A 26,810-nucleotide genomic window follows, 5' to 3' on the forward strand; every position below is an offset into this window, starting at 1 on the left:
TTGTAGCGGAATACGCTTTGTTTCCAACGGAAAAGTAAACAAATAGTGAAGTCAGGGCACATTATAGGAACTTTGGTATAGAAGTAAAGATTTGTCTGTTGTTTGACATTATTGCGAAAAAAAATCCAATAGCTTAAAAATATGGCCTATCCATAATTTGGGTAGGGCTTCCCATAATTATGACGAATCCAACGACACCTTATTTGTTAAAATCCACTAAGCAGTTTCAGCTGCAGGGCAAATATAATGATATACATGCATACATATCAAGTATCAACATACATACTTATATACAACTAGTGGTGCTCGCGGCTTCGCCCGCATTTTAAAGAAATAATATGACATACATAAAACGGAAAATTTGTACCAGCATTGGAATGACAGTGGTCGAAAATTGGTTGAAAAAGAAATATATATATAAAGAGATATACATGTTTTCATACACACAAACGCTCGAAAAACATTAACTTCCGCAGTCGGCAGAACAAACTCTTGCTCGATAAAAAGTCTATAAATATATAAAAATCACGCAGGAGCCCTTAGAAATTAAAATATCATAATTACTAAATTAATTATAAAAATGTTGGTAAATAAAACAATACACTATGATGCAAATAAGTTAGATTTAATCGGAACAAGGGCTTTGAATCTGTATCCTGCCGTCCACCTCACTGAACACCGGGGTCTGATGCCGTATGTACGTCATCAGGATGTCGTAGTCCACTCCAACGACGGTCACGTTCACGCGGTTATCTGATATCACCTGCAAAATATTGACAATACTTTTAAAACATTACACAATAAGTAGTATAATGAGTGAATGAATGATATGGGGTCACTGCCATATGCCGGCATCAGTAGACAACTCCAAATACTAGTGGAATCGTAGCTGAAGTTGCTGATAGATGGGTTTCTAGTTTTGAACACTAAATTGGAGCACCTCATTTAAGTCACCTCATTTAATTATCACGGGCTTAGATTTATTTGTAAAGGGAGGAGGGGGAGGAGGTCCAAAGTCGGCTTTTCAGTGATCAGAGTCGGTAAAAAAGGGCGGCTAGTTTGCAAAATTTATAAGAATTAATAGTCTCTGATACTCCGGTAAAAAATGTTGTTTGAAGAGTTTTTCGTTCCACACTCATGCTCATTTAGACCTTTTAACCCCCTTAATGTTGTAAGTATATTAAGTATCTAACTTTTATATGATCAGTTTCAATTAACCGAATCAATAATAAAACTATTAATTAGAAACGCTAGCTAGTTAAAACAAATCACCAAAAACTAAACTAAAACTTTATCACATACGTTCCTAACTAAACTAGCACGATTTTTAATAGAAGCACAACAACAAGGCCAGTCAATTAAAACTTTGTACTGACAGTAACGACCGAGACAATAGTTAACTTCGAAATGATTCCATTTTATTTTCTGTGTGAACCCCTAGCTTGTTTGTAGTTAAACTAACAAACGTAGTTAAATTAGTGGAACATGCTTGTAAATAACTTATGTCTGGTTTAAAACTCAAGTTAATTCGGAGCTATCTCGTTTCAAAATAAATGTAGAACTTAATAAGTGTTGCGGTAAGAATTTTTAAATTTTTGTTAACTAAATGTTACCCTTGAGAACTATGTTAAAATAACTCGTGTTAGTACTGTCTTACAATAAATACGTTTCAAAGTACCTGTTGGAAGAACGCAAAATAGAAAAATAAATAGAAAGCAAAACGATTTTAATCTGTTAAATAAGATCGTCAAAACTATTGATTTCAAGTATTCTAAAAGACACTGTTTATGTAATATGATGTAAACTTCATAAACTACAAAATAAGTTAAGATCAACATTCAGTGGACGAATCTTCGAAGGTCGTGCGAAGTTTTAAAACGATGCAATAAACACGAAGAATACAGCGTGAACAATGCTTCTATACAGAACAAGTGGTACAGTGATCCTGATACAGTTGAAATACGAAAACTACTTCTGGTCTGGATTTTCGTCTAACGTTAAATTGGTCCGGGCACGGAATTCATTTTTTTCGCATTCCGTGAATATTGGATATTAATTATCCCTTATTTTACTGACGGAAAATATCGTAAATGTTTGTAAACTTTACCAAAATACTCTTGACTAGCTCCTTGGACTGTGGTCTAAATTCCTCTTATTTAGAGAGAGGATAATCCATTCTTAGAAATGAGACAAGTGAAGTAATGACAAACTTACATTAAATCCTCCTCCACCATTTCCTATAAAGTCTTGGGAGACAATCCTGTAATATTTCTCCGGCACCAGAGGTTCATATTTGGGCACATCGCATTCTATACAGCGTATGGAAACGCTGACTACTCGATTGCCAACTGGTTGTGATCCATCGAACACGGGATGAATGCCTGAAATATGGATGAGGGCGCTACAACTCTTCGAGGTTTGTATTTGGAAGTATCACGACTTATTTTTGCCCTATAGCAGATACATATTCATGAAGAATTAGACTACTATAAAACTTTATGACATACCCGAAATTTCTATGTCTGATCAGAGACATACATATGCATTATTTAAAACAAGATTCATCATCATAAAAAAATTTTTACATGCTTTAGAAGAAAACATGATTATAATTCATTGGATAAATAGTTTGTCACTCGTTCACAACGAGCATAACTATAAAATAACGTATTCTAATCCCAATATTGTGTGTCGATTATCGTGTAAATGTGTTTATTCTAGTCCAGTCATAACTTGGCCAGTGTGTACAAAAAAGTAAGCACAAAAATGTAAAAACGTTCAATTTATTTCCAAAGGACAGTCAAACAAAAGCTATCATTCAAAATTAGAACGAGTCGTGTAAACGGACCAATCGGAACCACGATCGCTTGAAGCTTAAAATTGACAAATTAAATCCAATGCCGGATTTCAATCCATTTAATCCGTTCATTCAATCAATTGCAGCGCCAATCGTTTGAGCAGACATTGGGATAGAAACAAATTAGTAGAATATTGTATTTATTTAGCGTACCATGATAGGGTCGCTGAGTAAATTGAGATTCAGATTTTAGGAGATTATTAAAATAAATCCGATGAAGATGGTAATGATTTGATGAACCACACCTTGTAAGACTAAGATTTTAAGAGCTTTGATACTTTTGCCACGGAATATAGCGTTTCCCTGTAAAAGTAAATGATAGTTCAAGTGAAGTGATGCTACAGATGCAATAAATATCGGTTGTTAACTAAAATCATAAAGAAGTAATATATTTATATGCGCTATGGACCATCTCCAGATTTTTTGAACCGATTGTAAAATATTACGCATTATACGAATTTTGACTTATTATAACGATACCACTGACGTGCAGTGGATTCCGATACCTAAATAAATTATTTAGATGATTTTTAGACTAAGTGAGGTTCTTTAATTTTCCAAAACAAAAAACAACACTATTCCTTATAAATATAAGGTCATAAACATTAAAATATTGCAACTGTGAGCATATTTGTTTAGCACAATACAATATCAGATATCGGATACCACGTAGATAAAGACACGACTAAAATATAGTATATACAAAAATTGTATTACCACCAACAAATTGGGTGAAAAAACATACTGTATCGACTTTCAATTAATCGGAAGTTGGGCGGAAAATGACAGTACTTTGTATTTATACCTGACACGTGTTCCCGAAAATGTTATATTTTTGCGATAATGGAGTAATGAAGGAGATTGTAGATCAGCTGACGGTTATTTTATGAAACGGAATAGCTAAGAAGCATGCGGAATAGAGTACTATCTAGATACTATCTGTAAACTGATAACATTTGATCTGATCTCAGCATGATTTTGAAGGTAGTAGAACCCTTTATGTTTCGACTCCGGTGGCACCCATTTCTGCCTCATAACAGCAATATTAAAAGCTGCTGTGGCAAGATGGCTTTCCGAGGTATTCCAGCTTAGTCTTCAGGTGACCTCAGAAATATCTAATCCTATCTGAATTTCATAACATCTGTAGTAGATCTGGTTACCTCTGAACACTTAGTTTGAATGCTTCGTGTTTGCTTTACAATATGCTTCTCTGAGGCGTTCCAACTTACTCGTATTCATCGAATCAATTAATCATCAGTGTTAGCAACCTTAGGTAGGAATCTCCTCATATCTGGCGGTGATAACAAACGTCCAAAGACGAGATTATTATTGCTACTTTTAGATTTAAAAAAAATCAGGTAGCATGGTAGACAATAGTTTAAATACTTGCTTATATGAGAGTAGACTAGTATCCAGCGGTAGAACAGTAATGGGATCATATTGGACAAATGTTTTCCTTATAATTTGGAATATTGTCCAAACATTTCGCAGTGCATATTGAAGACCACAATAGATATACTTTCAGAGGAGAGCCCTTCTAATGCCCTTAATCGCCTTCTACGACATCCACTTGGAGTGTGCTATTGAAAGCCGGGTCATTACTTTTTATTTTAGTATTGTAACACGGTGTCTTTTTATATTAACCTACTAGTTTCATAATTTTTACCACAGTATAATTTTCTCGTTTACATTCTATAGAAAAGAAGCTTTGAACCTAATACTTAGTATATTTATCTACGTATCTTTATACCTGTAGTATTTTCTTTATTTACAAATTTTGCTATTAAGTTTTAGTAATACGATTCCTAGGAAAACAAGTTTTCAGACGTCTGCATAGTTTGCCAATTCGCGCTGTGTAAGCGTAGTGCACTATAGCATAATCCCTCTTCATCTGAGATAAAGCCCAGCAGTGGGGCAATAATGGGTTGACGACAAATAGCAAGATGCACTTACACGAGGTGTTCTAACTTAGTTCTCAAGAGTAGCAACGCATCTGATCGCAGGGTGGCTTCTAATCATATTTGGGATTGAGCACAGATGTTCACGACGATCATACAAACGTGCTTACACGAATAAAATATTAAGTTTATCTCGTTAATAATTGTCTGGCCGAAGCTTCAAATTTGGGATCTTGTGTTAGACTCCGCTACGCGGGTCGCTAAGGGTATCACTGTTAACACCCTTTCTTGCCACTTGATAAAATAAGTCTTACGAGAGAATGAAAGAGATGATACAATAAAATACACTCACAGAAAAACCATCACCACCGGTTCCAATGAAGCTTTGCGATATGACCCTATAGTACTTGTCGAGTTGTAAGGGTTCATATTTAGGGACGTCACAATCTATGCAACGCACGCCGACGCGCATCACCCGCTCATACCGCGGCTTTGAACCATCGAAGACTGGTTGCAACCCTGTTTGATGTAGTGTTATTGTTAGTTTATTTTAATAAGCAGGAAGCATGCAGCCAATTTCATAAGAAGTCACTATGGCCTTTAAAAAGCTTAAAGAAGATATAGGTCTTTCTTTAAGCTAATTAAAAACAAGTAAAAAAACTAAGCGTAAAAACATTAAAAATGCAATGCAGTGTAAAAAAGAGATAAGAAATTAATAAAAAAGAAAAAATACATATGTATACTATAAATTGGGTAGATTAATAAGATAACAATAAATATGCTCTTTAGGTTGACTATAAAGATGACGCACAAGATAAAAATAATACAATAAATGTTCTATAACGAATTAGCCTAAATGAAAAAAGTAATTCATATTTGAATCACGAAATAATATATTTAAATTATTAGTTTGAATAAACAATAAACCCACACAGTAACCTTATAGGTGAAGAATTCTATTTTAATCTTCAGATTTTGATAAAAATAAAGAAGCTCCACTTAAAAGTATTTGAGGTAGAATAAATTAATAAAACCTATAAAAGATCACGACTTAGAAAAGTTTTAAGTGAACTCGGGAAAGTTAAATCACTTTCCAACATTTTTATAAAACGAAAACTAAAAAACATTAGAGTTTTTATTTTTTATAAATTAAACAGATTCCAGATGTTTTTTCATTAAATTTTAACGTTGTAAAAGCAGTCGTGACGTTGAATCAGAATATTAATATAAACGAAACCAAAAACAAGTAAAAATAATAAAATAACCATATCCTAGATGCGAAAGGTTTTTGATTATTTTTCATTTTCCGTAAGTAAACTTAATGTTATTTGGAATGAAATATGTGTGAGTTTGAAGTGAAAACTCTATCAAAATCAAATTTCAGTAGTATTTTCTAAGTTTGGCTAATTCTGTTAAAATTGTTTTTCTTTCAAAATAATAGACAGACAATCCAATTTCATTTATATGTAGCGATTACAACGTTAAAGCTATTTACCAGAAACTTGCAGCATCCTCGCACCGGGGTACCACTCATTAGCCACTGAGAACTCCAACATCTCCAAGATGTGGTCTCCGCGAAGTTCGAAAACTTCCACATTGTTCTCAAAGGGTGTCGAGAGCAGCACTGACTCGAATGTTATCACTGGAATTAGTTTAATTATCACTGAAATTACTTTATTAATAAGTTTACTAATAAGTTGGCAAATAAGTTCTCGCTTTTTTTTATATAACACTAGCTGACCCGGCAAACGTTGTGTTGCCCTATAAATAAAAAATGTTAAGGGTGTACAACCCGTTTCACTTAGGGGTATGAAAAATAGATAGCCGATTCTCAGACCTACTGAATAAGCATATAAAATTTAGTGAAAATCGGTAAAGCCGTTTCGGAGGGGTACGGTAACTAACATTATGACACGACAATTTTATATATAAGAAGATGTTGCATTAAGTCACCTGAAAAACATTTGAAAGTCACTTAAAAATTTAAGTCACTTGAAAGAGTAGGTTCTCCTAAAAATAACTTGTAATAAATTGTAATAAAATAACCCAAAATTATTTAAATTCTACCTCAGGTCGGCTGTATGCAATATTGGCATAATGAATTATGAAGACCGACTCAATTGAGGTCTTTTCGTAGCCATAGTGTTTTCATAAGGCAAAAATAAAAGGTCAGAAGGTACCATTGTTATCAAAATACCGAGAGAAAAACTATCACTAAAAAAATATAATTATTTTAAAATATTGTTCATAATTTCTTATTTACTTTTTATTTATGTACCTACTTAGATATATCCTTCATTTGTTTTGTTTTTTAATTTATGATTAAATTATTTATTTTTCTTTTCGTTTATGACCTAAATCAGAAAAACATCAAAAATATTATAATAAATTACCTCCCGGTTCTATATCGACACGGATGCCACCTTGATTAATGATGCAGAAATGAGCAAAATGCCAGTTACTGCCTTCTGCTCTGTCCATGACCTGAAGAAAATCAAGATTCAGTTTTACTTTTTGATTACATTTGACCTGCTTTGGAAAAATCTAATGCAAAGAGTGATTGATTTTCTGAGAGTAATTTACAAGAGAAAATAATGTTGAATAATGTTTGATTTGATTTGAATAATGTTGAGTAGCGACTAACAGGATTCGTGCCCAACAGTGAGATTCCAAAATAAAAACAAAGATTACTTTATGTCGAAAATTTTATGTTGAAAAATAAAGACCGATATATATAATAAATAAAGCACGATGTTAAAGAGAACTTAATAGAAACTTTAACATGAAAATTTATTTCGTAATTACTTACCGAGTGCATAAAAGCATCACAAATCAAGCTACCCAGATTGCATTCACCACACGCACACCGAGAGGAGAGATGGACCATAGATGATCCAACTTCCATGTTCGCTGCCTCCGTGATCTTGGGTAAGTAGTAGTTGATCTTCTCCAGTACATCTGGCGCTGTAAAATAATAGAGGTGTTTTGTCGCTTTGAATAAAACTTCATAAAATTGAAGTTACACTAGAGGTGGACCTCACGGATATCCACACTAATATGGCAGAACCTAATCCGATACGATACGGTATTTTGATGCAGAAATCTCTGCATTGTTGTGTTCTGGTTTGAAAGGTGCACTAAAATGGATTCTCTTGCAACTTCTTTAGGGATGACAATTTTAAATACCCATTGGACTCCAAAATTTCAATGTCGTAATGGAAGTGTATTGAACCAATGTTTAATGTGTCTGGAAATAAATCGAGTAAAGACATTTTGGCTAGAAGTGTAATTGTTTTTAGTTAAGAAGGTTTTTTGTATAGGCATTCGTGCACTTTTGTACCACAAAAATAATTTGAATAAGAATTAACATTTACCTTGTACGACACTATTGCCAATGAAATGAGGATGACCTTCCCAACTCAAGAGGTTACCGTCATCGTCGAAATGGAGCTTGATCTCGCCCAGATATTGTGTGTGCGCTGCTGCTTGGACTATCAGCACCTTTACGATTAAATTTATATTATTAGATCAAATCAATATATTTCATGAAGAACAATTTTATTTGCTGAATTATAAAATGTTAAAACTTCCCGCTACTTCACAGAGTTTTGTGCATGGAGACGAAGTGGTGGAAGAAATTACGTAACACACGTCATTAAAATAAAATTCGTTTCACATGTGTATTTATTTTTAAATCTTTGTTTCTAGATACCATGTCTATAACTTTCACGTATTTATTTAATTGATGGTAGAAATATTTATGGATGTAGCCTCAGCAATATCTATTCCTGCCTTCTCTTTCCGCCAATAATATGTAGTGCTTGTTTCGAAATACCATATTAAAGGTGTGATATAGCATATTATTTACAGAAAATTTTCTAGTTAAGTCACCAGGTGGATTTAACATTGATAGCTCCTCAACAAGTCTATAAAACTTACTTTTCTCGTGGCCTGTTCTACCACCACTGGATACGGGCCTCGTGGAGTAAACCCAGATTCCTCTGGTGGATCGTCATTGTACAACAAAGTATGACTGTGACCTCCGACAATTATGTCTATATGCGGACCTCCGTGAAGGGCTATTTCTCTGAAAATAATTTAATTTAATTGTATTATAATATCAACTTTAATTCTCGTATTTCCTCTATAAACTTCGAATTATTCCAAAAATAATAATGAATCTGGATATCTAAGTATATAATTATACTGATTTATGCTTACCTATCTATATCCATTCCACAATGTGAAAGAACTACAATTATATCAATTCCTTGATCATGAAGTTTTTCAGCTTCCCTTCTAACTGTTTCTACTTCATCTGTGAATACTAATTTACCAGTTGAAGCCAAAACCTGGAAAAAAATGTAAAATTTTATTGCAATCGAAATTTTTATAGTGTCAATATTGTAGTGACTTTACCTATTTTTATAGTGATTTTAAGTTAAATAGTATGATAAAATTTTTAAAGTATTCTATTTCAAATATTTAAATATCATTCACTGAACATTTTAAATTCACTGAATTTAAACTCCGAATCATTTTACCTAATTATATATAGGTCATAGAATTAATATGTAATGATATCTTCTTCTACTTTTTTCTTATTGATTTCAAGGAGCTCTTAGTCAATAAATTTTACGACGGGAACTGATTTCGACCTTATTTCAAAGACCTTTTTCAAAATACTCAGTCGATACTTACATTAGTAGTAGCAATAATAACACCAATTATACCAATCTTGCGTCCTCCTTTCTCTACTATGATACTGGAATTATACAGTCCTTGTATTGTCGGCTCCTCGTCATCAATTATGTTAGCAGTGACAACTGGTGCTTCTAAATATTCTAAATAAGGAACTACGCCTTCTATTCCGTTGTCAAACTCATGATTGCCTAGTACCTGAAAATAGGGAAGACATTGCTCGATACATAATTCTACATACTATATTAAATGTGTACATGTTATATTACAAGTCAGCACTTCATAGAGTAATGGGTAAAGTAGACTCAATGAAATACTGATAGATAAGGGACGAACTTATCGGAGGCGTTCTCTCATGGGTAGCAATAAAGAGCAGGAATCTAATTTCATCTGGGGTTGATTAAAGATTTCTATGGGCGGGAACCATAATCAGTTGGACTGCAGGTCCTTTTGCAACTATTATAAAAAAAAGCACAATAAATGTATAATAGGGCTACTAGGAGTATTTATTGATTATTACTTACATGGGCATCATGAGGGATCATGTTCATGAAGTCTTGAGTGACGTTCCACCGGAGCAGGTTATACCATATCGTACCCTGGAAGCTGTCACCAGCATTGAGGACCAGGGATTCTGGTTCACTGATCAATCTTTCTCGTACAACCGTTGCTAAACGTGCGAAGCCTCCTATGCATGGAGCAACTTGTGGATTGCAGATGGTTCCAGCTGGACTCGTTTCCACAAACCTTAAATAGACAATAGCTACTGATTGGCAAAGAAATTAAATTGAAAGAGGTATAGGTAACAAAGTCGAGGGATTCCAACTTAATCCTTCATTGACCTCAGCAAATTTACGTAGGAGGATGGAGTGCTATTGATATAGGATCGAACTCATCTATTGTTTATTGAGTCTTTTTGAGGTTTACTGGCGCTTGGGAACCTCTGTCTCCTAACTTTCTCTAATATGTTACTTTAAAAGGGCTTACAGAAATATCTATGTTGCTAACCTTAGGGGGAACACCTGAGCGACAATGAGCTAGCACACGAGCGACAGGCGACGATAGGTAGAGACAGTCGACAAAGGTGTTGATGGCCGCTGATGACTTGTACAATAAATATGACCGCTCGTGTGCGCCGCCTTACTCAGATGTTTTAGTTTAGTTTTATAGTCTTACTCGTTTATAGCAAAACATAGTTAACCATAGGCTATATTGATCTAAATATGAGTAAGATGTTAAAAAACTGTCTTATACTAATAATATTATTAACTTAATAATTACGATTTGATTTAAGGCTGTCGAAGTAACCTTATTCCACATGTCACACGTGTATTTATTATTTTCAATATAATAAAACTTACCGTGCATGAAAATCATTGTAATGTAAAATATTTAAGTCATACGTAAAAACTTGAACACTAACCACAGATACTAAACCAAAATAAAGAAGTAAACACATTTTGTCTACTAATACTATAGAACTACTAAATATATTAACATTAAGTGCGTTACAAGATCAGCACAAATGTGATAAGATTATTGATATCAGTGGCTTCTTATCTTTATTATTTTATGCACGATGGATAGGTTAAGGACTATAAGGGCTCCTATATACGAGCGACGGCTCGTGCTACTCGGTCAGCGACAGCGCCTGACGTGATTGATAACAAAACACGATCGCAAAACGGCGATTGTGTTTTGTCATTGGTAGAACATGATCGCAAAATGGTAATCGTATTTTCTTATCGGCCGTTGAAGACATTCCGCGACAACAGGAGACCACCGTCAACAGTTGCAGACTGTCGCATGGCGCCGTCAGCGACTGCCATCGACTGTCATTGGCGATTGCTAGAGACAGTCGACAACAGTCGTCGGCGTGGACTGTCGCTCATGTTTTTTAAGCTATTGCATAGCTTTTATCGCGGGCTTTGAGCGCGGGGACCGAATCGAGAAATTCCGTAACGAAAATTAATAACACGTCTCGGTTGCCTGGAGACGATATCAAGTCTCCAGGCAACCGAGTTGTTGACTGTCAATAGAAAAATATATTGAATAAAGTATAATTTTACATTCCTTATTATTTTATTTGATATTGGCGACGAGATGTCGAATGAACTAAAAAACAATAAGAAAATACGAGCCACATTACGTGGGTTAATGAAACGAACCGAAAATTACAATTCGGGAATAGAAAAAATTGACAATGAAGAAATAAATATACGACTGAATTCTTTACAAGAAAATTTGAACAAATTCTACGCGATTCAAGAAAAAATTGAATGGCTTACAGAAGAAGAAAATTTAGAAGAGGAAATAAAATACAGGTACGAATTTGAAGAAATATATACAAAGCTAAAATTTAAATTTTTGAATGTACAAAAAGAAAATAATCGGCTAATACCTGAATGTTCTTTTATATTGGCAAGAGCGGAAGTTTATTTGATAAACTGTTAACTGTCAAGGCACGCTTGAGACGTACACCTAATACAAAAGGGTTATCACCTTATCAGTTAATGTTCGGCAGAGAGGTAAGAACCTATATGCATGCCTTATTTAAGAAATCCGCCCCACTATCCAGATTACATTACAATGCACCGCCAACGAAGGAGTTCGGACAAGGTGATAAGGTACAAGTCCGCAGTTACACCAACCCAAGAGTTAAATGGGAGTTCGGAGTCGTCATCCGAAGATTAGGTAGACTCCATTATGAAGTCAGAACTGAACATGGCATACTGGTGCGCCGTCACCTTGACCAAATGCTGCCGGCGCCCCTGGTGGTGTAAGTGAAAATAGCGGTGGAGGACTGTTGGATATCAAGTCTCCAGGTAACCGAGTTGTTGACTGTCAATAGAAAAATATGGATATAATTGAATAAAGTATTATTTTACATTCCTTATTATTTTATTTGATAACCTTAATTCGTCAACTTGAACACAGATGGCAGTAATACACATTTTTTTATAATCCGTGCGGAAATCTTAAAATTGCGTGAAGTATATTTTATATTCCCATTATAAAATTCAAAATTATATTACCACATTATCCAAATAATATGTTTTATCAAATTCAAATTCAAATTCAAATTCAAATCAGTTTATTTGTGAATAAGGTAAACATAATATAATGGCTGTTGGGTGTCAAAACAATTTTGGACGATCGCTTATTCTACCACTGAGTGGCTTAGAATTCAACATAAGCTATGTTGAATTCTAAATTGATAAAATAACGTAAAAGAGTGTTTGTAATTTTTAAACGTACAATTACAACTGACAGACCTGACAGTAGATACAAAATCAAAACGCCATTATGATTTATAGTACAAATAATTTGTGTACAAAGTGTTTTAAATATGAATAAACAAAGTGCATTTATTAATGAAAAATGCGATGTACCTGTAACATTCGGCCAAATGTTACAGGCATATCGCATTGATCCATTTATATTGCTGGTTGTTAATACTTTACGTCACTTATTAAATACTTTTCTATTTTATATTTTAGAATGTTCAGTCTTGCTTGGAGTTATGAAATGTCAGCTGATATTTGCAATGTCTTATATAATGGAGATATGATAAAATAGTGGATAAAGATGTATTAAAGTAAATGTTAATGATTATGGAAGAATATATTGTATTTCTAGAATTCCTTCTGAGCGTTTTCATAGCATAAAAAATGCTATGCAATAGCTTTACCGCGGCAGTCTCCGAGTGCCACACGTATTTTTTTATTAATATAGGAGTAGCAGACGAGCATGCATTCACCTGATGGTAAGTGGCTACTGCCGCCCATGGACGTATGTAATCAACCCCAGATGTGACCTGAGGTCAACAATAGATGCGCCGCTACCCTTGAGGACTAAGCTGGAACGCCTCGGAAAAATATGTCACTCTTACCGGTGGTAAAGGACACAGGGGACTGGCAGGCGACTGGCAACGGCATGGACTGTCGCGCGTAGATAATCTCCCTAACTCCCAATATGATTTTCATTTAAGATGACCTTCCGTCTGTTTGCTTGCTTGAATGCTTGGGCATAGCATTATTTTTTAATGGTTCTTGCAAATAATTGTCAATAAATAACAGTTTTCTGTTACTATGGGATAAATTTGTGACTACGCAATTTTTTTTACCACTTAGTAGTACGTACAGTCTGGGAAAACAAAGTTTAATAAAACATTCTGGCGTCATATCACAGAACAATCACTTAACTTAAGTATGTTGATTACATTTTTAAATAAGTAAATACTGAAAGAAATATATTTTTATGTTATGATTTTATGAAATAAATCAATAAGACTCAAAGGTAATAAAATGTGATTAATCTTTGATGATTGACAAATCAGCCGCATTATTAAGTATTAGACGCGTATTTTATCATGATAATATTTATCTTAATTATACCCAAAAGTCATATTGACCTTAGCATACTAAGTCTAAGGCAGCCAATAGACGAGCGACTTTTTATTTCGACCATCGTCGATGATAGCCGCTGATTGTCGCCGACTGTCGTCAGTGGGTGACGACGAGTGACGCCAGTTCGTAGTAGGCGAATTATGTACAAGCGGTATAATATCTGTCGCCACCTGTTGTTAGCAATTGTCAGCGTCCATTGGCGACAGTCGTCGGTATGCTGTTTCACTCGTGCATTAAATCCCTTAGAGTGTAATATATCCGCGACACTCGTCGAGCGTTAGAGCCGGCGACTGCAACCTACTCGTACTTCTCTAACTGTCGCTGTCTGTTCAGTCGTCAGCGACTGTTAGCGACAGTCGACAACAGTTAGTGACCGTTGTTAGCGGGCTGTCGGGCTGATACTTGCATGTGACGTCACTTACATATACTTAATGTTCTTAATTCTTGCAACATATAGTATCGATAAAGCAATGATAGCCTAGTGATTAAGAAATTTGGCTTCTCGATCGAGGGGTCCTAGATTCAAATCCCAGGCCCGCAACTCAGTTTTTTCAGATGAAAGATCATAAAACAATCTTAAAAAGGTGTGTGAAGTCTACCAATTTGAACATGGTTAGTGCAGGCTAGGCAGTGAGCTCACTCTGAGAGTAAACCCGCGCCCAGCATTGGGACAGTAATAGATTGATGAAAAATGTTATCGATACGCTACTATAATACTTTACCCTTTTAATATCCCCCTATTAATATAGAACGATTCTTTTTTCATTTTCGTATAGAGGATATAAGTAAACACTTGACATACGGAAGTTGAGACACTATTCCTACTGACCCATATGTGAAGGATCGTGACAAAGAAGTATTAATATTGTCAGTGTAACACACCCTAAGTCGATCGACTCGATTTAATCAATCAACCGCCGGACCCTCGGATTAATTTAGTTTAGGGTTTTTTTCTGTTTCTGTGATATTATTTGTAATACTCGTATTAAGGACTTACTATAACTGTAATATTTTTTAAAAAATAAAATTTATATAAAAGTATCAGAACAATGGCAGAGTCCTTATGGTTAGTCTTGGTTGTATTATCGCCACACCTATTTCGACTTAATAATAGCAGTGACAACTGTCTTTGTGTTCCGTTTTGAAGGGTGTGGTACAGGAGACTTACCAGAGTCGTTCTGATTTAGTTCTCATGGGTAGCGGGCAATCTGTGGCTGACCTAGGGTAGGAAACTAACTAACCTTAGGTAGCAACATATCTGTTGTCTCAGGTAGGAATCCAATCTAATCTGGGGTTGATTTCAGATGGCTATATGCGGCAGCAACTACTTAAAATCCGGTGGAGTGCCTGTTCGTTGCCTACTTCCATATTATATTATATGCCAATGTTACAAAATTTAATATAAATAAAAAAGTTATTAAATTAGTAAGTAAAACGAAATGCGAAGTATTTTTTTTTTGTGAAAATTAGACTGACGCTTGTAAAAAACAAGTCACTATATTTTTTCTCCTAAGTATTACCAGATCAGAATGTAGTAAAGTTAGTTATTATTTTAGCAATATTTATAATCCTAGAGCTACAGTAGATTAATTTGTTATCAAAGGTGCTATTAACTAACCTGGGACGTAAACTGGTAATCCTAAATTGATTCGTGTAATCCTAATTACATTTTGCAGGTACGGTTCCTGTTTGTTATTATCGTATTAATTTGTACTAAGCGCTTGTTTTTGTTATGAAGACTTTGGCTTACTTATTCTATTTTTGGAGAAATGAGGGGTTGGGAGTGGGAGTTTAGTGAATATTGATCAAAAAGAAGAAAAGATAGTAAATTTTCAAAAAAAAATGGGTGAGCGAGTTTTTAGTATAAATTGGACTAGTGAATATTGATTTATAAGGGACTTAATAAATAAAAAATAAAGCATAAAAAGTGGGTTAATTTATTAAAAAGTGGTTAATGAATTTTCTGTATGGGAGATATTTTTTGCGAAGAGTCTAATTTTTAATATTTAAATTTTTTGAGAAACACAATTTAACATTCAATGTATTTCTTTCTTAATATATCGAGGATTTTACGTAGGTAAAATCCTTAGGTAGGTAGCTACCTACCTAATAAACATTTTTACCATATAATTTAATACTGTAATTTTAAGCTGTAAAGTAAATAAGCATTCAAAATCACTTTAATTACTCCATTAATCAGTCTTTTAGGACCCCCAGCTAAATGTAGAGCATTTTTTACCTTAAATAACATAGGTTAACATTTTTACCCTGAATTCCCGTTTAAAAATAAAGAACCCGTTGGCTTGCGGCGTTTGCTCCGTGACTGACACTTTTTTCGGTCGCTTCTCCGATAAGCCTTCACTTCACTTCGAATTTGAAAATACAGTTGCAGTTGCCTTTTACAATAAAATTGGGTTCTGTCTAGAGCACCAGAATTTAAAAGTCGAAGGAAATTCTTAGTGTGCTAAATAGCTGGTGGTAGGCAACGCAACGGTAGCTAGGTTACTTAACCCTTAATAAGCCATAGGACTATTACTTCCCACCTCAAAGTTGCCCACAAACTTATTTTTCTTTTTTTTATTTCTACAGATATAATAAAATAAATCGAACGTATATTAAGATCGGTAGTTTTTTTAAGTTTTTTTATAGCAACACTTCTTTCTAAACGTTAGCTGTCAATGTCAATGTCATTTTCTCCCAAAATTTGAAATAGTTTTTTTTTTAAACTACGCCCAGAAAAAATCCTGTAAGTATGCAATTTTATTTCGTAAAGTAGAACATGTATTTTATCCATTACTATAAAGATAAAGTACGAAATAAGTTACGTTGGTATATTTTTTCTCATTCGAAAATAGTGGGAAATTATTTACCTATAGCCGTGTATGAAATCTTCAAGTGGGAAATTGTTTCCCTATAACCCTTAAGGATTACGAATTCTTTATCTATATATAATTGAAGTTGTTTTGTCTCTTTGTTTCCTTAAACTAAATTTTGTTTTATTTTTAGGCATTGCTACCACCGTTTTCCAAGAAGAAACAATTAAATGTAAAAAAAATACAAGAAATGTCGATTGTTTATCTTACTTATCAGGAATAGACGACGAATATTAAGATGATGAAATATAAGTTCTTCTTCATTTCTGGGCATGCGCTGGGCAGTACTGCAGCGTGTGCTGTGTGGAATCCTCTTGGTGCCCGCAATGATGGCACTGGGCCGTCTCCTCCCTCTGTATCCTGTTCAGATACTCACCGAAACAGCCTTTTACGCATGCCTACATAATTATTTTTAGAATCATAAGTAAATAATAAAAAAAAGTTGATTAATTATATTTGTTTAATCTTATAATAAATAATTCATTTAATGTTGCATTGTCTATTTTTTTCCCTATATAAAAATCGACGAGCAAAGACGCTGACAAAAGTTAGTCAAGTGGTAAATTATTACGTTCATGGATATAGGGAAATAATTTCCAACAAAATATAACTTTTATAGGTTATAGGGAAATAATTTCCCACTGCAAGAAAAAAAAACTACTTGCTACCTACTAATTTTTTTTTAGTATTCAAGTCTTTAATCTCAATATAACCTCGTACTGATATATTAAAATCAACTTGTTTGAAGCCATGGCCGATTAAGGGTTAATATATAATATAATTTAACGAAGCCATAGCCAGCAAAACATTTAAATTTTATAAAGTACAGTTTAATTTAAAAAAAGTACGGCCCTTTGGCATAAAAAAAAAAAATGGGGGCCTATTATCGCCAACCTAATAGGTGGTGACAAAGATAATTTTAAGTATTTAAATAATAATATGACTTGTTGAAAAAAATATACTTACTTGAATATATCGTTTTTAACACGCTTTTATTAGCTTGGGTTGTATGTGTGTATGTGTGTATGTAGGTATGTATGTAATTAACACGCTTTTATTAGCTTGGGTTGTATGTATGTAACTAGGTAACGGAATCTTTGAACCCGATTTCAATCTTAATTTTAATTACAGACGCAAAATAGCGTTGTTGATATTTGGTGATGCAAAAGACGTGGTCAGATTTTGACTGCTAGTTTGCTAATTTTGAATTATGTTCCATCTCAAAACTTGAGCACAAAAACGTAATTTATGAGGCAATGTGGTAGTACAACCATATGGTAATATGTAGTAATACAACCAATTGTAAAATATCTTAGTAGCGGTTCCATAGGCATAATAAAGTTAGGAGTGCTTACGTAAAGGACTTAGTCGTTTCCTGTTTAGCGTAAGATAGCGGATTTAGCTAGCGCAAGCGCCCAATACTGGCACCACTCCAATTGCATTGTGCATTAGATAATGTGGACGCACTTCCCACGTTTTCTTTACAAGTTTATGAAGGATACACTTCACCCCGCTATATTTTTTCTAGGTGATAAATTCATTTAATCGAAGCCTGCAACGTTTCCTTAAGTTTTAATTTTGTATTTCAGTTTGTATGTATGTGTATGGAAATCTTGCAACTCATTTTTAACCAATAGGCCCTAACCCATTGAGCTGAAATTTTTCATACACGTTTTGTTTGGATAACACCATGATCAGAGTAGTGACGTCAGTCTAAATCCAATTAGACGCCCTGTAGTGGCGAATATTGATTATTTTATATGAACATGGTATCATATAATTAAAGTTTTTTTAATGATAGTGTTTCCTCATATAGGATTTTTAGTTGGTGAGGATTTAAGACAACTATGTACAAGGGGATAGCTGTTAAATTAAGAATATAATAATAAGACAGCTTGCGTTTTCAATACCCTTACCATGAGTTTTCAAAACATTCCACAATTTTACGTTACGTTTACTCAATCCATTATTCTGTTCCGTTTGCTTCAGTAGACTGAGTAAATGTAACAATAAGTAAGTGCTCAAGTCTTTTTGTCTGCGTCACATGTTCGCAAAAAAGAGAGACAAAACATAAAGCGCCATTTTGTCAATTTAGACATTTAATGTTACGTTACAGACACCATAGTGCTGATACTGCTAGGGGCGCTGATTGGAAATTGTATGGGAAAATACGTAAACAAATACCAAAACAGTCATATTTGTCAAAATGTAAAAACTCATGGTAAGGGTACAGATCAAATGAAACACAACAAGATGGTATAATTATCGCATTTAGTCTGAACAAGGGTTTAGAATCAGTATCCTGCCGTCCACCTCACTGAACACAGGGGTCTGCCGGCGTATGTACGTCATCAGGATATCGTAGTCCACTCCAACAACGGTCACGTTCACCCGATTATCTGATATCATCTGTAAAATGTTATCATGAAATTAAATTCTGAATTTACATATTATATATAGGAGTAGCAGATGAGCATGAATTCCACCTGATGGTAAGTGGCTACTGCCGCCCAAGGACATCTGTAATCAACCCCAGATAAGATTAGTTTCCTACTCGAGATCAGGCCATAGATGCGTCGGTACTCCTGCGGACTAAGCTAGAATGCATTGGAAAAGAATTTCTCCCTCACCACACTCTTCAAACCAGAACACAGCAGCGCTTAACACTTTTGTTAGGCGCAGTGGAGCTGCCGGAGTCAATCCACACAGGGAGTTCTACCACCTTCAACACATACTTTTATTTTTATAAAGTTTGACTTGACTCTTGTCGGCAGCACGCACGAGTCGCCACGTAAGCGGTCGGTCTGACAGCATTAAATTTTCACTTTAAGTACCTGAGAAGAGAAAGAACTGAAAAACACGTAATAAAAATAAAATAAACTCACAGTAAAACCATCACCGCCGCTGCCAATGAAGCTTTGCGATACCACCCTATAGTACTTGTGGAGCCGTAAGGGTCTGTAACTAGGGACGTCACAATCTATGCACCGCACGGAGACACCCAATACTCGCTCGTATCGCGGTCGCGAGCCGTCGATGAATACTTGCATCCCTGGTAAAATCAGGTGTTTTATTACGGAGGAAATGAAGTCCAAATGAAGTTAAAGTACTGAGCGCGCCACTGAGGTTTATTTTGAGTGTGAGATCAAATAGAGATAAATTTTATAATATATAAGGAGCAAAGGAGCATGCAGTCGACCTAATAGTAAGTGGACACTGTTGCCCATGTACCTACACATCTGTAATAAACCCTCCTACCAACTATGTCATCTGTGGGCCGCATGTGAGTTTTATCAGGCATTTACTTTACTTTTGCGTTAACGTTTAAAAAGTCAAATTGTATGATATCTTAGTCAGCGCCTCTAGCGGAAAGTTACGAAAACAATAACTGCGAGTACAAGTTTTTTTGGCATTTCGGTTAACGTAACTTATGTCGTCGTGACGTGATTTAACTTTTGATGTAAAGTATTAAGTATGTAGTGTTATTACCGCATATTACCGAATTTAATTAGATATGCTGACTTCAGAAAAGAATTTTATTTAAAGCCCATTTCATTTGAATACTATTTCAAAATTCGTTGTATTAATAGTGATAGTTGGCATTTCACATCGAAACTGAAAAAGGCTAGAAAATAATCTGTAACTTTTATTTATTTTTAGTATTTCTTGTGACAGCGACTATAGCAATACTCACTTTGTAATAATTTCAAATGTCTATCGATTACGATTCAACAGATAGAGCCCTATGACAATCGGACAGACAGCGGAGATTTAGTAATAGAGTCCCGTTTTTAGACCAAAATTTTGTAAAAATCCATTCAAAATAAAACGGGTTTTCATAATAATAGTGTCATTGTGTAAATAAATGCTATAACGTAAATGCTTATAGAAAAGTATAAAAAAGAAAAGATAATCCTTTTGCACATTAGTGTTAGTGCAAAAGGCTATATCTTATATATAAAATTCCCGTGTCACAATGTAAGTTACCGTACTCCTCCGAAACGGCTTTACCGATTTTCACCAAAATTTTATACGCATATTCAGTAGGTCTGAGAATTGGGTACCATCTATTTTTCATACCCTTAAGTGATAAGGGTTGTTCACCCTTAATATTTTTTTATTTATATAGCAACACAACATTGCCGGGTCAGCTAGTTAATATACATATAGGGGTGTGTATTAAAATATTAAGATACTTACCAGAAAATTGCAGCATCCTCGCACCGGGGTACCACTCATTAGCCACCGAGAACTCCAACATCTCCAAGATGTGGTCTCCGCGAAGTTCGTAAACTTCCACATTGTTCTCAAAGGGTGTCGAGAGCAGCACCGACTCGAATGTTATTACTGGAATTAGTTTAAGATTAATTTAATAATTAATTACATTCAGTGTAATTAAAAATTTAAGTTCTTTTAATATGATAGCTATACGAGCTATACGTCCCATGTATAAATTGATTATTTAAAAATTATCATCCAATAACATGAAGTAGCAGTTTTTGCGACTTTAATTATCATTTTTACCATTTATCTTTTTTCACATTTAAATTATATATATTTATAATTGAATTAATTAAGTAACATAATTATATATAATCTATCTATCTATTTACAAACTATAAATCTATATACAATATATACAAAAAATATAATTTATTAATTCATCCAATTCATTTCAAAAACGTTATTTGTTATCTGTATCTTTTTTTTTTCATTTTTATTACAGTAGTTTCTTTAATGTTTTTACCTTTATTATTTAGTTTAACTGCTTTTTACCCGACGGGGTAGGGTGATGTTTTTGTTGCATGTGTATGAGTATATACATACGAGTATGTGTCTCATTCTTTGACACCCCCTGCAGGCCAAATGGTTTGGCGGATTCTAACATTTGATGTGTTGTTAGATTTGTCTAAATTGTGGGAATGATAATATGTTAAAGCAGTCGGGTTTTTGATAATTGCAATAATTTATTTATGACTTCAAGCAGATAATTATCAAAATAAATATAATAAGTTACCTCCCGGTGCTATATCAGCACGAATGTTTCCTCTATTGATGATGCAGAAATGAGCGAAATGCCAGTTATTGCCTTCTGCCCTGTCCATAACCTGAAGAGATTTAATTTAGTTTTACTTTGGTATTTTTAATTCTTCTAAATTAACACTAAAAGAGGTAGCTGATTACCACAAAACAGAAATGTAACTAATTTTGGGAACTTCAAATATTGTCAATAAATGGTTTGAAAGAAAATTTCAGCCAAATCTTATAAAGTAACTAGCACGCATTTACTACTTACCGCATTCATAAAAGCATCGCAAACAAAGTTACCGAGGTTGCACTCGTTACATTTACATGTGGAGGAGAGATGTACTAAAGATGATCCCACTTCCATGTTCGCCGCCTCTGTGATCTTCGGTAAATAGTAGTTGATCTTCTCTAGAACATCTGGAGCTGTAAAATAATTTACAATGATTTTTATCATGTGTTTTTAATGTTAACATGGGGCATGGATCAGGTATCAGGGCTGCTTCTCTCTGATCATTTGCTTCGTTGAATTGATCGAAATAGCAAATAAAAGTAGTTGCAGTCCTCCTGGTAAGTGGTCACTGCCGCCCATGGACTAACCAATTCCTCATGTTATTCCTCCAGAGAACTAAGATGGTCGGCTAATATGTTCAGTCGTCCACAACTTCTACGAAGACACAAGAATTGCATCACGTTACGAATAGGTGTGTCCCAATGGTGCTACGCTGATCAAACCATACTCATCAAAATAATGTGCTATAATGAACTTATAACAAAAAATAAGCTTATATTTATTGGGGTCATAAAAAGGTATTTGACTAGGTGCATAATCTGAGAAGAGACTATTAATTAAGAAATTATTCCACCCTAAATAATCCATTACTCACATAATTATGTCGCATATACATACACGCACACACTTATACACACACAGTCACCCCGTACTCGAAGAGTTATATTGTTTCGATTATTTAGTGTTGTAGCTTGAAGAATGTAATTAATTGTTACCCAAAATATGTCATTTAGTCTTTATATTTATTTTTGTTTGAAAAAGAACGAATCGACTGAGGTAGGGGAGCCAAGTCCTGAATTCCCGCATACGAACTCAGGGAGGAGGGAGTGGCTAATCCTGTGGCACTTCCTTTTGCCTAGATTATAACCGCAAGTCGTAAGCAATTATTATTTTCTCTTTTATGTACTTTTATTATGTTATATTTAACAAAGAACATGTTTAATTTTAAGTTTCGATTATGTTGTTGTAATTTTTAAGGCAATAAAATGTTTTATTATTATTATTATTATTAAATATTTGTTAATTAACACTATGGTCTAGGATTAATGAAGTGGCAAAATTAGCCACTAAGAAGACATTTACCTTGCACGACGCTATTGCCAATGAAATGAGGATGTCCTTCCCAACTCAAGAGGTTACCGTCATCGTCGAAATGGAGTTTAATCTCGCCCAGAAACTGTGTGTGCGCTGCTGCTTGGACTATCAGCACCTTATCAAAACAGATTAGATCAGATCAAATCAAATTTGTATTAAAAATAAATTTCGAGAATTTAATTAACTAGTAAAGGTTTTTTAATCAGCCACTTCTAATAGTATTATTTGGTTTTGTAGAAGAATTCTTTTTCGTTCGAATAAAAGCATCTTTGTCACAAAAAAGTGTAAATAGTTGAAATTAGGGATAGCAATATTTTTTCATTGATTTCAATTTACTTTTTGAGTTTTGTGTCTGATGCCTATTTTTTTTTTTTTTTTTTTTTTTTTTATAATATAAGAGTAGCAGACGAGCATGCAGTCCACCTGATGGTAAGTGGCTACTGCCGCCCATGGACATCTGTAATCAACCCCAGATAGGATTAGATATTCCTACCTGAGGTCGGCCACAGATGCGCCGCTACCCCTGAGGACTAAGCTGGAACGCCTCGGAAAAGTCTGTCTCCCTTACCACACCCTTCAAACCGGAACACAGCAGCGCTTAACACTGCTGTTATTAGGTAGAAATAGGTGTGGCGGTGGTGCCGCCGGAGTCGAACCACAAAGGGTTCTACCACCTTTTAAATATGTTAAATTAACCACTTATATTAAGTGAATTGCATTCCCATTAGCTTTATCACACATCATCATCAACCCATTATTGTCCCACTGCTGGGCACGGGTCTCCTCTCGTAAATGAGAAGGATTAGGCCATAGTCCACCGCGCTGGCCAAGTGCGTACTGGTAGACTTCACATACCTTTGACATTTTTTTTTATAAATCTCTCATGTATGCAGGTTTCCTCACGATGTTTTCCTTCACCGTTTAGCAAGTGATAATTAACTTTCTAATACGCACATAACTTTGAAAAAACAGAGGTGCGTGCCTGGGATTTGAACCTTGGACCCCTCGATCGAGAGGCCGAGTTTCTTAACCACTAGGCTATCACGGCTATCACACACATAAAACTTACCTTTCTTGTCGCCATCTCCACTATCACTGGGTAGGGCCCTCGTGGAGCAAATGCAGATTCCTCTGGCGGATCGTCATTATACAGCAAAGTATGACTGTGACCTCCAACAATTATATCTATGTGCGGACCTCCATGAAGAGCTATTTCTCTGAAGAGTAGTAACAATAATTGTAATAGATCATTTTCTATTTCGGCATTTTTTAATAAGATTCGTTTAATGCATATATTTCCAAAAATATTAGTACAAGTATAAGTGATTATATCCTTACCTGTCGATATCAATTCCACAGTGTGAAAGAACTACAATTATGTCAATTCCTTGCTCATGAAGTTTTTCAGCTTCCCTTCGTACTGTCTCTACTTCATCCGTGAATACTAACTTGCCAGTTGAAGCTAACATCTGAAAATATTAATGCTAAAATATAGATTTCAAAAATATATATAATTAAGACGACGAGAATCATATTTATCCTATCGGTATAGGTAAAGCCGATATTATAATCTACCTATCTATCGAAATTCTACCTACTGCATATTAATTTTGGATAATCTTACTTATTATTTCTTACTACTTTACTTTAAAAATTTTGAAGGTCAACTTTGAATTCAACTCCATTTAAAACTACCACTGTTTTTTCTTGTACTATATTAGTACTTATAATCACGTACTTACATTCGTAGTTGCAATAAGAACACCAATTATACCAATTTTGCGGCCTCCTTTCTCTACTATGATGCTGGAATTATATAGTCCTTGTATAGTCGGTTCCTCGTCATCTATTATGTTAGCTGTGACAACTGGTGCTTCTAAGTGTTCTAAATATGGCACTAGGCCTTCTATTCCGTTGTCAAATTCATGGTTGCCTAAAACCTGTAAGTGAAGTACATTTCGTTTGACACACAGATGGCTTTTTAAGAAATAAGGTAATCGATTAAGAAGTATATTATATTTCTATCAATTATATAATAGTTAGTGAAGAAGACCGTGATAGTAACAACTATTTGATAGTACATACCGTTATATAAAGTTGCTTAACAACTACCATCACATGTATGGGACATATATTTATCGATTCTATTTGTTGATCGACTGCCGATAGACTTGCATTGATTATCAATTGGTAAATTGGGTTTTTGTTGGTTGTTGGAGAAATACTTTTTCATTCTAATTTACATGATCATGACTACCTGAACCATCATCATATCGGTCTGCCATTCAATTTTGTAAGTTTCGATGACCAGCGATAATTTTTTTAAGAACTTGATTGATGAATCATTTTTATTTTTAAACTTGATTTAGACGCTATCGTGTTTCTAGATTTGTTAAATATGTCTTACATGAGCATCATGAGGTATCATGTTCATGAAGTCTTGAGTAACATTCCACCGCAGCATGGTGTACCATATCGTACCCTGGAAGCTGTCACCGCCATTGAGGACGAGGGATTCTGGCTCCCTTACCAGTCCTTCTCGAATGGCCGTTGCTAAGCGTGCGAAGCCTCCAATGCAAGGAGCAACTTCTGGATCGCAGTTCCTTCCAGATGGACTGGTTTCCACAAATCTTAAAAGGGCATGGTAAATGATTAAATGGCGATAAAGCGAAAAGGACAATAATTTACCCGTGAAGCAACGTATCTTTGATTGACTTAATTTTTGTCTCATTTTCATTTTACATTTCTTATCTTCTCACATTCTATATTGCTTTTGAAGATGTGTCTTTAGTCATGTAGCACAACTTCTTTTGTTTTAAGGTTATCAACTATTATGCTTTTAAGAAACGTAGGATATGGTCGTGGGAGTTGAACACTTGGGACATTTTTAGAGCAATTCCAGCAATTAAAGTGGCCGATGGAGCTAAAAATTTATTTTACAAAATTTACCAAATATTAGATATTATATATAATTTTAGATATTATTATAAGGTAGAAATAACTATACGTCTAAACTATACAGCATTAACACTGATTTTTGACCCAAGTTTCTCTTATTTATACAATTTGTGATACTATCCTAAATATTTTTTAATATCTAAATATAATTTTAATAGCTTACCTTGCGTGAAAATCATTGTAATGTAAAATATTCAACTCATATGATAATACTTGATCATTGACAACTAAAAGTAAACTAAAATAAAGAAGAAAGCACATGCTGTCTACTGATATCACTAAGCTAATGAATATATTAATATTGAGTACGTTATAAGATCAGATTAATTATGGAGATAAGATTATTAGTATCAGTGGTGGCTATTATCTTCATTATTTTATGTTCATGTAGAAATAGACATACTCCCTATATCAATCACAAAAGCGTTATTTAATGATTTTAAAGATGAGATTACATCTGCGTGTCGTATTCATGCATTTAGGAGGCAGATTCTTCGGTAAAAGTATCCTGTGTTAATAATTTTAAAGTTACATACAGAAAAAGAGTCCTCTGTATGAAACAATTGTACCTACCTGTGAAGTTCTAAAAATCAGGGTATCTATCTTTAAGATTACCTTGTCATACAATCTGGCATATAAAGGGTTAAAAAGTTGCTTTCAACAGTACCTGCTGCGTATGTTATAGGAATTTAGTAACATACT

General features: G+C 34.4%; 2 protein-coding genes across 2 annotated transcripts; both read right to left on the minus strand.

Moving 5' to 3' along the window:
• Nucleotides 1-625: 625 nt before the first annotated feature.
• Nucleotides 626-10,915, minus strand: LOC140745626 (apyrase-like). The gene is made up of 12 exons (XM_073077562.1): nt 10,818-10,915; nt 9,981-10,203; nt 9,457-9,654; nt 8,977-9,107; nt 8,695-8,842; nt 8,130-8,256; nt 7,565-7,719; nt 7,149-7,239; nt 6,251-6,397; nt 5,122-5,274; nt 2,215-2,381; nt 626-763 (listed from the first exon to the last, which is right to left on the minus strand). Exons 1-12 carry the CDS (start codon nt 10,913-10,915, stop codon nt 626-628), a joined length of 1,776 nt encoding a protein of 591 aa, XP_072933663.1.
• Nucleotides 10,916-18,977: 8,062 nt separating this feature from the next.
• LOC140745627 (apyrase-like) lies at nt 18,978-26,369 on the minus strand. Its single transcript, XM_073077563.1, has 11 exons — nt 26,272-26,369; nt 25,558-25,780; nt 24,893-25,090; nt 24,489-24,619; nt 24,220-24,367; nt 23,139-23,265; nt 22,035-22,189; nt 21,756-21,846; nt 20,939-21,085; nt 19,624-19,790; nt 18,978-19,147 (listed from the first exon to the last, which is right to left on the minus strand). Exons 1-11 carry the CDS (start codon nt 26,367-26,369, stop codon nt 19,010-19,012), a joined length of 1,623 nt encoding a protein of 540 aa, XP_072933664.1. The 3' UTR covers nt 18,978-19,009.
• Nucleotides 26,370-26,810: the final 441 nt, after the last annotated feature.

The sequence above is a fragment of the Epargyreus clarus genome, unplaced genomic scaffold (assembly GCF_041222505.1).
Source record: "Epargyreus clarus isolate Ecla_fem2 unplaced genomic scaffold, WU_Ecla_fem_2.2 ptg000010l, whole genome shotgun sequence".
Taxonomy (NCBI): Eukaryota; Metazoa; Arthropoda; class Insecta; order Lepidoptera; family Hesperiidae; genus Epargyreus; species Epargyreus clarus.

Coding starts and splice junctions, on each gene's coding strand:
- LOC140745626 (XM_073077562.1), bottom strand. CDS start 10,915: ATGTGTTTACTTCTTTATTTTGGTTTAGTATCTGTGGTTAGTGTTCAA. Junction 9,108..9,456: donor TTATTATTGCTACTACTAAT/GTAAGTATCGAC, acceptor ATTTTTTTCCAG/GTTTTGGCTTCAACTGGTAA. Junction 764..2,214: donor ATGGTGGAGGAGGATTTAAT/GTAAGTTTGTCA, acceptor AATATTTTGCAG/GTGATATCAGATAACCGCGT.
- LOC140745627 (XM_073077563.1), bottom strand. CDS start 26,369: ATGTGCTTTCTTCTTTATTTTAGTTTACTTTTAGTTGTCAATGATCAA. Junction 24,368..24,488: donor TGTGGAATTGATATCGACAG/GTAAGGATATAA, acceptor ACTACTCTTCAG/AGAAATAGCTCTTCATGGAG. Junction 19,148..19,623: donor GCGGCGGTGATGGTTTTACT/GTGAGTTTATTT, acceptor AACATTTTACAG/ATGATATCAGATAATCGGGT.